Source organism: Notothenia rossii, assembly GCF_949606895.1.
Source record: "Notothenia rossii genome assembly, chromosome: 1".
In the NCBI taxonomy this organism is placed as follows: Eukaryota; Metazoa; Chordata; class Actinopteri; order Perciformes; family Nototheniidae; genus Notothenia; species Notothenia rossii.
The window spans coordinates 75,774,725-75,784,866 of NC_136912.1; the positions used below are offsets into that span (position 1 = coordinate 75,774,725).

General features: G+C 38.3%; 2 protein-coding genes across 2 annotated transcripts; one reads left to right on the top strand and one right to left on the bottom strand.

The window, feature by feature from the left end:
• Positions 1-298: 298 nt before the first annotated feature.
• On the top strand, positions 299-4,326 carry ebna1bp2 (EBNA1 binding protein 2). The gene is made up of 9 exons (XM_079674602.1): positions 299-524; positions 1,209-1,292; positions 1,531-1,703; positions 1,875-1,998; positions 2,128-2,217; positions 2,446-2,521; positions 3,105-3,201; positions 3,290-3,455; positions 3,568-4,326. The coding sequence occupies exons 1-9, from the start codon at positions 429-431 to the stop codon at positions 3,613-3,615; spliced, it is 954 nt and encodes a 317-aa protein (XP_079530728.1). The 5' UTR covers positions 299-428; the 3' UTR covers positions 3,616-4,326.
• On the bottom strand, positions 3,961-5,479 carry cfap144 (cilia and flagella associated protein 144). The gene is made up of 4 exons (XM_079674615.1): positions 5,259-5,479; positions 4,932-4,991; positions 4,685-4,788; positions 3,961-4,448 (listed from the first exon to the last, which is right to left on the bottom strand). Exons 1-4 carry the CDS (start codon positions 5,383-5,385, stop codon positions 4,353-4,355), a joined length of 387 nt encoding a protein of 128 aa, XP_079530741.1. The 5' UTR covers positions 5,386-5,479; the 3' UTR covers positions 3,961-4,352.
• Between the last annotated feature and the right edge of the window lie 4,663 nt (positions 5,480-10,142).

Below are 10,142 nucleotides of genomic sequence, written 5' to 3' on the forward strand. Positions count from 1 at the left end.
ATTTTCTTTCATTTATGTTTAACATTTCATGAAACTCTGTTTTGCACTTGAAATATGTCAATTTTACTCTTTGATAAAATTAATAAATTATATCGAAGAGTAAAAGGAGAAGTTTTATAAATATCAAGGTAATGCGATGACGACGTTTCTATGAAAACGTTCTTAACATATGATCGCAGGCTCGCAGCATTGAAGCCAAATATTCTTGTGTATTATATTTATTTATGTGTATTTTTTTACATGTAGGAACCTTGCATCTAACAAAACGTTTCCACCCGCGGACTGTGTTGGTACAACACTCAACGCTGTTGCCCTGCCTCACTTCCTCCCCACGTGAAACGCTCAGTACATGTGAGGAAAATTATCCACATTCATTTACTGCAGGTTTGTTCGCGTTTAAAGGCCGCTAAATCATATATAGTCATCTAATGATTATCGATAGCAGCACTATGGAGTCTGAAGATGAGGAGTCTCTGCTCGGGCAGGAGTCCGAGGATGAGAACAGTGAATTATCAGACAGCGAGGTAAGAACTGTTGACATGCTAACATGGGCTAAAGCTAACAACCGTACAACTAACTTACTGTAGTGAAACTTAATGATACAAAATGTTAATGACACACACTCGTGTCTACATTTGAGACGATAACGGTCACAATACTAGTATAAATTATCTTTGAGCTTTGTTCATATTGTGTACACCTTAATGTAAACTTTGCACATTCCCTGGTCCAAAATGTGTACATTTCTGAGCAACTTTATCCAACTCTTTCATCAAAAACTCATTTATTTTGCACATTTTATTTCGTATTTGATTTATTTTCATGTTGCACGTATGTAAACTTTTGCAGTACCTTTTCCCCACCAAATTCATTGTATGTGAAAATAATCTTACTCCGGTTAAACATATTGTGTATGTATGTTTGTACATTGGCAATAATGTTAATAATGTAGAATAATACGTTTGATTGCACAACAGTTTATTTTAAAAAAAAAAACGTATTTATTTATAATAATGTGATGTCATGTGGGGGTTTTTCTCTGGGAATTTGTCCTTATACGATGTGAGGGTCTAAGGACAGAGGGTGTCGTATTGTCATACTGATATTCTGTACAAACTGTAAAGTCCATTGAGACAAATGTAACATTTGTGATATTGGGCTATATAAATAAAGATTGATTGATAACATATATTTTTTGTTTTCTTTAGCTTCAAGAAGCCTTCGCAAAGGGGTGGTTGAAACCAGGGATGAACGTTTTGGTGGATCAAACCAAAAAGCATGTCAACAATGTGGTGAGTAAAATCATTACAACAAACCTAAAATGTTTGCATTGTTTTTCCCGCTTTTGCGTATTTCTATGGAATATTAGTTACTAACTAAAGAAACATATCATTTGACAGATTTTAGTGATGCTATAGTGAACATGTAAAAAAGGCTGGTTTGAATAATTAAATGCCTTAACAGTGTTACTTAACATAGCCTACTTGTACATTTGCCAATACTCTGTCCTGTGTGTATGTTGTTATGCAGGAGGGTTTGAAACAATGCCTCGCTGGCTTCCGTAAAGACCTCCCCTGGGCGGAGAGGTTGGATATGACCAACCTGCCGGCTGAAGACGTTATTTACAAAGCAGAAGGGAAAAAACCAGCTGTAAAGATTGGAGATGTCAATCCAGATGATGATTTCCAGAGAGAGATGTTTTTGTAAGTGACCCTGCAATATATGGTGAAAGTTTGAGACTCGTAAATGGTTTGATGTATTTTAGTGACTGTTTAGACATTTAGTTCATGTATTCACTCTAGTTCTGATGTTGACTGCCACAGATGTTACATTTTTAACCCGTTCATGAAAAATATTTGTTTGTTAATTTATAGCTACCGTCAAGCTCAGGCTACAGTACTAGATGCGTTGCCTCTCCTGAACAAACATGGCATACCCACCAAGAGGCCTGACGATTATTTCGCAGAGATGGCCAAGTCTGATCAGCAAATGCAGAAGGTGAGCTAGTTCTTAGATTCTACACTTGAATGATAAAGGTGACATGTTGTGACAAATGTAGTTAAAGCAACAGAAACCACTTCAAAGCTCATGATTAATTTAATTTTGTTTTTATGTTCCTTTGTCCAGATCAGGAAAAAGCTTATCTCAAAGCAGTTGATACTGGAGAAGTCGGAGAAAGCAAAGAAAATGAGAGAGCAAAGGAAGTTTGGCAAAAAGGTTGGTCAATGTTTTTTAATTATATTATTTCACTTAGGAGTCTTTTTGAATACATTTTGAGTGCCTTTTTTTGTATACTAAAGGTTGGCTTTTACACTGGTTTGTAATTTGAACAACAATTATGCAAAACAGATGCTAGCCTGGCATAAGGTCTTCATACGGGGCTAAAAGAGGCCACATTTCTTCTTTTGGTGTGGAGAATTAACATACATATTGATTGTGTGCCAGGTCCAAGTCGAAGTGATTCAGAAGAGGCATAAAGAGAAGAGAGATATGATGACTTCTGTGAAGAAATTCCAGAAAGGTACGTTTATTTACAAGTGTTGTTTTGTTCCTGCATAAGTTTCACTGTACAAACAAAAATGAAAATGAATGTCATTTTGTGGGCACTGGATTTAAAAGGAACTGACGTTAAAGGTGGGGTAGGTCATTTTGGAGAAACCAGCTCGAGTGCGCTAGAATTTGAAAATACACAGCCGGAAGAAATCGGCTACTTCCTCACAGAGCCCCTCCTCCAACACACACGAACGCGCACATGACCAATGAGGGCACGAGATAAGTTTGCACAGATGGAAGGCTGACAGGCAGGTAGGCCATCCAGTTATTTTAGTCGGGCCGGCTCAGATGATTGGTCGTGCTTTTTACAGCACTACGGCTTCCACAGATGACTTTTTTTAATGGATTTTTTGTCAAAGCACTTAAGATATTCATTGCTGTCGGGATGTTCCGAGCATTCCATGGAATATAACAAAAAGTGTATCTCGAGCCGATTTCTCAAACTTACCTACCCCACCTTTAAATATTGATGATTCTTAAAATTACCCTTTCATAATTTTCAAAAGTGAGAATGCTTTGAGTTTAAGATTTCTCTTCATCCAATTACTAAGGAATGACCGACAAACTGGATTTCCTGGACGGAGACCAGAAGAAGCCTAAAGAGCCTTCTCAGGCCCAAAACAAAGTGGCAAAAGACAACAAGAAGGGGTAAGGTGTAACATTTGAGCTGCCATTAACATTATATTTTGTAACTCTTCTTCACAAAAAGCTAAATGTTTTACTGTTATTTTGACAGCCCCAATTCCAAGAGGAAGTACAAGGACCAGAGGTTTGGCTTTGGAGGCAAGAAGAAGGGAAAGAAGTGGAACACCAAGGAGAGCCACAACGATGTTTCTAGTTTCCGCGCCAAAGTCGCTAATGCAAAGGGGGCCAAGAAAGGTGCCAAAGGAGGAAAACAAAATGTGAGTCACACATCAAACACTGCTGACTGATATAATAAATGCTGAGATATTGTCAAAAGAAAGAATGAGACAAACTGTAGAGATGCTCACATGTTTTTCAATCTGATTTCAGAAACGCCCTGGCAAATCTGTCCGCAAGAAGACTAAGTCTCGCTCGTAAAAACTGACTGTGGCGGGTCAATTGGCTGGACTTGGACCTTGTTTCTAGGCAGGATTCCCCTCATCTGCTCACCAGTCTCTCCTCCACGTACATCATGAGACTTTAGGAGAACATGGACTTTAATTCGAAGCTTTTAGTACAACACACCTCCGTAACATGTCTGGATTGATGTGGACGACCCTTCATGCCACACAGAGAGATCCTGCCATATTGCTAAGGCAGCTAATTGAAGGACATGACTGTCAAAATGGTCAATCCAAGAGTGGACTACATAAGAGTTCAAAAACAAGAGAACATGTATTTCTTCTTTAGGGTTGTTAAAGGCCAATTGCCTTTTTGGCATGATTTAAGCCTCTTTCTGTGATTACACCTCAGTGTGTACACCAGCCTTGATGCTGTCTGACTTACAGTGTGTGTGCTCTCTTCGGAGTTTGTTGTGTTCTGTTTTATTTTTTTCTAACTCAGCTTCTTGACTCATTGATTCTCTCATGTGACATGACATTTTATATATTGAGCGCCTGTTCGTTTTGCCCTTTCCTGTTCATTATAATGATTAGTATGTGATGGGCAAGGGTGCTTCAAATAGACCTGTGCAAATGTTGTCCCTGCAAATGATTTTCCTTTGCTTGCTAAGATGGAAATACACGATGTAGCCTCTGGTACCTGTATGTTTATAAACAAATAAATCGGAACATAGGTTGCTTATTGTAAGAGATTTTTATTCTTTCTCTCTTTGTCTAATTTGATGCACGCAGGGCCTTTTCCTGGTGTATGGTGACGTCTGTGCTGATTCTGGAAAAATTGAATCTCCTGTCATTGCGGGTTGATGGTATCTGGGGAAAAATGATGGACAGAATGAGAATTTGATTAAGATCTGGAGATAAAGATTTAAATGAGTTACATAAGGCCAGGAAACGGGTGGCCATGTTTCTGTGGGTTCTTTCATCGTTTGATCATACAAATAAATGATTCTAAATTCAAGAGGGCAGGCCTTCCGCCCACAAGGCCACCATGATGTCCTGCAGTTTGGTTAATAATTATTTTAAATCAAAGCAATGTTTTTACTCACAAGTGGAGCTGACAGCCACCCTATCTCATGACTTTCCGTCAGTGGCATTGCATACTTCTTGGTTGGTTCTTGGTGAGCTTTGTGGAAGGCATCGATGAAGACCGCTGGGAAAAATAAATGTACATAATCAGTATCCAGATGTACACATAGTGATTGAGTTCATATCTTCTTCATCCTATTTGGAAGAGCATGATCTTGTTTATCCAGAACACTTTTTGTTTCCTCCTAGTTATCCATGTAGACTTACAGTTCTCTGCAATCACTTCTGTTGGTTTCCTTGACATGGGTTTGTCTGGCAGAACGTGTACTAAATGTAAAAACATGAGATAAAGTCAATCTCCCTTGCAATATACAGGCTTCAGTTATAATTAACAACAGATACGTTGACAACAAGCATAATGGTAACAAGTTAGTGCCCAATATGTTTATTCTCATTGAGTAATAGTAGGCCTATAACCATTTTAACGACACTTTGTCATTTCTCATTTTTTAACTAATCTTCATATTTCACATTCAGATCGGAAGTAGGATGTAAATAAACTATTGACTGACATACTTCACTTTTTGTACTTACATGTCCTGTGTGGGTTGATGCTGAACTCCGTGTGGAGTTTCTGGTATCTTTGCTCTTTCCGGATCGTCTCAACGTGAATTGAGTTTTGATGGACTATATCCAGCACCGGTTTCTCCTTTCCTGCCATTGTTTTTGAATGTACAACAAAATGCAACTGATACCGAGAGCTGGGAAAACGAGGTTTTCAACGACGTTAAGGAGTTTGGACATGATTTCGTTACCTAGCAACTGTAAACAGAGCCTGGCGCTGCAGTAAACTGAGGCCACCACGCGGTGGGGCAGCACGTTCAGGTTTGGTCATTGTTGACTTTATATTTCTTTTTACGGCATCATTACTCTCCAACAAATTATTTCGATAGCATTAGTTACTTCACATATTAAGATTAACAATAACAAATATATCTAATCAATACGTAATGTGAGTTTATTGAAGCTTCTAAGCAGTTTATATAGAAATGTAGATTATTCCTACCAGCTGCAACTTTAAAGTAGTAGGCCTACATTATTTGAATTCCAGCTAAAATATACAGATTATTCTGAAATATACTATTGAGTATTTTGCTTTTGGTACTTATATTTGAAGTTCATATTGTTGTAAGATTTGACTCAGGTCAACGGCAGATGTCTATAAACTACACAGCCTCAATTAAATTATTCTCTGTTAATGAGTAAATTATTTGAATACTTCTTCCACCACTGTGAATCAGCTAAAGTGGAAACTAACAAAGCAGTAGAGACAAACTTTTTACACAGGATCTTATAATATACCTTTATGAGGTATGAAAGTGATTGTAAATGTATTTCTTCAGACTGAGAAAAAAACGTAAGTAAAAAAACAGGAAACAATGCTCACAAAGACAATTTTCCTTTAATTTGTGTATCTAAGTAGGTTTTAATTTAATTGTTTAACTGTACTTCGTATATAAATAGAGAATATAATCAGTGTTGGATCAAGAGTTTACAGTATATAAACGAAACCAACATTTTCCTAAATTTGTGACCAGAACCACGTTATTTCTAGTTTTAGTCTCAGAGCTTTGCAGTCAGAAAAATGTATTCATCTGAAAAAAAACAGATTTTCCTTCAAACGACTGCTGATTTGTACCATGTTGATAAACCCACCAAAATGTAGTGGAAGAGCGCTGAATTAATTAATATGTTCTGCGAGAGAATGTAGCCGGACTACAGTGTGGTTTTAGTTTTTTTTTTGCTTTCATACTGTATGTTCTCTTAGGATGACAGTTGAGGTAATTTTACTCAGTACACTCACCAGGACTGTCTGCTGTCAGAATATTTGAAAAATGCATATATTTTCCCTGCATGTACACAAGCCTGCTCAAGTGCATTCATGTGTGTGTGCTGGCCTAACAGCTGTGAGCATTTCACACTTACAAGAAACACACTTTTAAGAAAGTATTAAGCTACCCAAGATGACCAGTGACCTTGTGACCGTGCAGTGTGTGTACAAAAGTAGAGTGGCATTTCTTCACATTGTCTTGGACTACACTTGACTTCCCCTGCTCTCAGCGGTGTCACGGATCACACATAAATAACAGTACTTTCCCATCTTGTAAATAGTACTTATGGTTGAGTGGTTGCTGTTGGTCGCGCTGATACACTTTCAAGGCTACAGTTACAACACTGCCTTTTACCACTTGTCTCCTCACATTTAATTTCCCTTTCATTTGGTTTTCCGCTTCTTCTCCTCCTGCAGCCTTTCTTCCCTTACACTATCTCCTCTACTTTTGAGAGTAAATTTGCTCATTTGTTTTTATCTTTGTGTGGTTTTGTGTATTTGCTTCTTCTAACAGTTAGACACTTTAATATAGGTTGAGACATTCAGCTTTCAGTTTCCATCTCATAACCTAAATCAAGCTTTATTTGCCCTATTTGAAAGAAAGATATAATAACTAAGTAATAACTGTAAAGCTGGAGGGACTTGAGAGGAAGATTGTGTAATTTCTGTGTGGGTGGGTGGCAAGTCCCCTGTGGTGTTTCTGTACCTATGTGAGGAGGAGTGAGCAATATGTATTACGGGAAGATGGGAGGGCTTGGGGTGTTGAGCTTTGTTCCCCGGCTCCTGTCACAGTGTCGGAGCGAGTTATCATCAAGGCAGCTTTACAGTTCCTAAGGGTAGGTGCAGTCAAAGGCCAGTTTGTGAGTTTGTTCAAAATCCAGTGTCAACCACATGCCAGGAAAGGTACTGTACGTGGTGTGTGAGTTGATCCAACGAGACCAACTTTCCACTAACTATTTATCAATCCCCCCTTCAGACACATACTTACAGAAATTAGGAGACATTTGTACAGTAAGAAATGTTTGTTTGCAGCAGGTAACTATTCTCCATCATCCCCTGAGTGGGAGAATTTTGTTAGCTTATAATGTGGCTGAGAAAATCATAATGACTGTCTTGTGTGAGGGGAAGTGTTGTGAAAGCATTATCCTGTATCCTGTCTTGAGGATTTGACTAAGTGACATGCCACTTGTTTTGTTGTCGTTAGTTTGACCACAGAATCATTTGTGTTCACTCCTGTCACTCACACTAAATATGGAAAACAAACAGTGGTGTAAAACATACAATTTCAACACTATCCCTATATGAGATTCAATTCCGAGGCCTCCGAGGTCTCCCATCGGAATACTGGACCCTGCTGAGATTTATGCTGGTAAAACGCCGCTAACGGCTCTCTACACTCTTGGCTATGGATTAAATAACAATCTTTGTTTTAATTCAAGTTATTCTTAAATCCACTTAAGGACAATTCAGGGATTTTGCGTCAGTGTCATCGGCGTCAAGGGCCTAGTAATTTCGAAATGTACCCTTGTCTATATCTTTCACACCTTTGTTGTACCTTTTAACTCTGATTGGACATTTTGGTTTTGTCGAGCCAGCTAAGTCAAACAAACTCTGGCTGATCTTACTTCGTAGTATTCCACAACTTAAGCCTATGTGGTTGATTTTTTTGCTGTTAATAAAAGTACTCAAATAATAACCAAGAGATTTACCCCATTACCACTGGTGTCATTTTGCTAATATATTTCATGTAAACACGATGGCATTATTTGAAATGAGAGGGGTTTGAAGGTGGTTGGAATATTTTCTCACATTCAATTACCAAAGAGCGAAGGCAACTGTAATGAGATAATGTTATAGAAATATTATTTGATCCCACTATCAAAGCCATTATCCACATATCTCACATTCACACTCCATAACGAAGAGGAAGATCTCTTCAGAAATACACAAAGAATGACAAATCAGTATGAGCATGAGTGCCTTTACATACATGTACCCATCACATATCCCTTGCTTTCCTTTAAGATATGTACCAGCACCAGCCTCTGACCATTCCTAACATGCTTGTATTTTAATTACCAAGTGCCCTCTTTTGCCTGCTAATTAAAGCACTATCTCATGTATTATTCAGCCATTTTCTCCACCATTACTATAACATAAAACAAGAGGTGCATACTTTCCCCCCGTCACCCTCCATCTAATCCACTCCAACATGCGTATGATGGCTAATGAAAGCCACTGATATTTTTCAAAGATGTGGAAATGTATGCTGAGTATCCCTCTGTAGTTTTTTCCCTTATTTTCTGGAAGCTGCTGACCTTTGCTTTGAGGGACTGTGACTGAGATTCAAAGAAAGCTGTACCATTTTCAATCAAGTACCACTTAATACAAATGTAAATTGATTTTCTGATGCACAAAGGTATTCAAGGATGGAATTTTAAAGAGCTGCTTCATTTCAAATGCACCAGTATAACCAGTGATAGGCCAATTATGGGGGGTATGGTAACCTTCAAAATGAAGATAAGCACCACATTATGTATGATATACTAAACAGTTCTCAATAGGCGCGTTCACACCAAGTACTTTTCCCACAAAGATCCCTGAGAACTCTTTAGGTTTACTGGCAGGCCGCAAACAACTTCACGGCGCATACTGACGCCCAAAATCCCCGGCCGGAAGTCCCCGGAGTTAGGGACTGGCTTCAGTAGAAGCTGCTGGGATTCCCAGCAGCTTCTACTGAAGCCTTCCCAGTAAACGGCCAGAACGCCAACACCTTCTCATCTCCACCGCTCCCATGTTTTATTTTGTGTTGTCATAAGTCAGTCTCTCTGCGTTTCTGCGCTGGGCTAATGCTAATGCTAATAATGCTAATAAAATGGCGGTTTCACAAACGTTTTGGGGAGTTTGACGGGGCGTGGTTTGCATTCCGCCCAGCCAATCAGACACAGGTACCTTTTTCTCAAAAAGGTTCTCTAGAACTAAATTAGTTCCTGGGACTTTTTGGTGTGAACGCAACTAAATCGTAGTTGTCAGGAACCTTTGTGGGAAAAGTACTTGGTGTGAACGCGCCTCAGTAGCAAATATATTATATATTTGCTAATGATATTTGCTACTATATATTTTTTATTTTAGCACATTTAAAGTTATACAAACAGACTAAACATGTACTCATGACATTTGATTATTTGTTATCTAAAATCTAATTGAATTAGTAACCAATGTAATTAATTGTACAAGTGTTGTTGTTTTCCAAATGCTTGTAGTGGTATTAAGAATGGAAATAACAGTGCTTTGAAGTAAGACAGTTTTGCTATATTAAATCCACCCCAAACTATAAACCAAAATGAAACCTTAACCTAATTGCCTCAGCCTAAACACATACAGGATGCAAACGTCCATCCCCAATATCAGAAACCTGTCTCTTTTGCCCACTAAACCCATTCCTACAATTTGTGAATGTTTGCCAACTTCATTTATTGAAAAAACACTTGTCATGAACACACTAAACACTAAAGTCTTGATTCAAAGCTAACATTTCTCAGCTGACAATAAAGATTTTAAGCATGTGTTTGAGAGCACATTATGCT

What these genes read in the sequence shown, in the direction of transcription:
- ebna1bp2 (XM_079674602.1), top strand. Translation starts at nt 429, where the DNA reads ATGATTATCGATAGCAGCACTATGGAGTCTGAAGATGAGGAGTCTCTG. An exon ending in GCAAAAGACAACAAGAAGGG is followed by an intron (nt 3,202 to 3,289) that starts GTAAGGTGTAAC and finishes TTATTTTGACAG; the next exon opens with CCCCAATTCCAAGAGGAAGT. An exon ending in CCAAAGGAGGAAAACAAAAT is followed by an intron (nt 3,456 to 3,567) that starts GTGAGTCACACA and finishes ATCTGATTTCAG; the next exon opens with AAACGCCCTGGCAAATCTGT.
- cfap144 (XM_079674615.1), bottom strand. Translation starts at nt 5,385, where the DNA reads ATGGCAGGAAAGGAGAAACCGGTGCTGGATATAGTCCATCAAAACTCA. An exon ending in AGAAGTGATTGCAGAGAACT is followed by an intron (nt 4,789 to 4,931) that starts GTAAGTCTACAT and finishes TATTTTTCCCAG; the next exon opens with CGGTCTTCATCGATGCCTTC. An exon ending in GGTGGCTGTCAGCTCCACTT is followed by an intron (nt 4,449 to 4,684) that starts GTGAGTAAAAAC and finishes ATTTTTCCCCAG; the next exon opens with ATACCATCAACCCGCAATGA.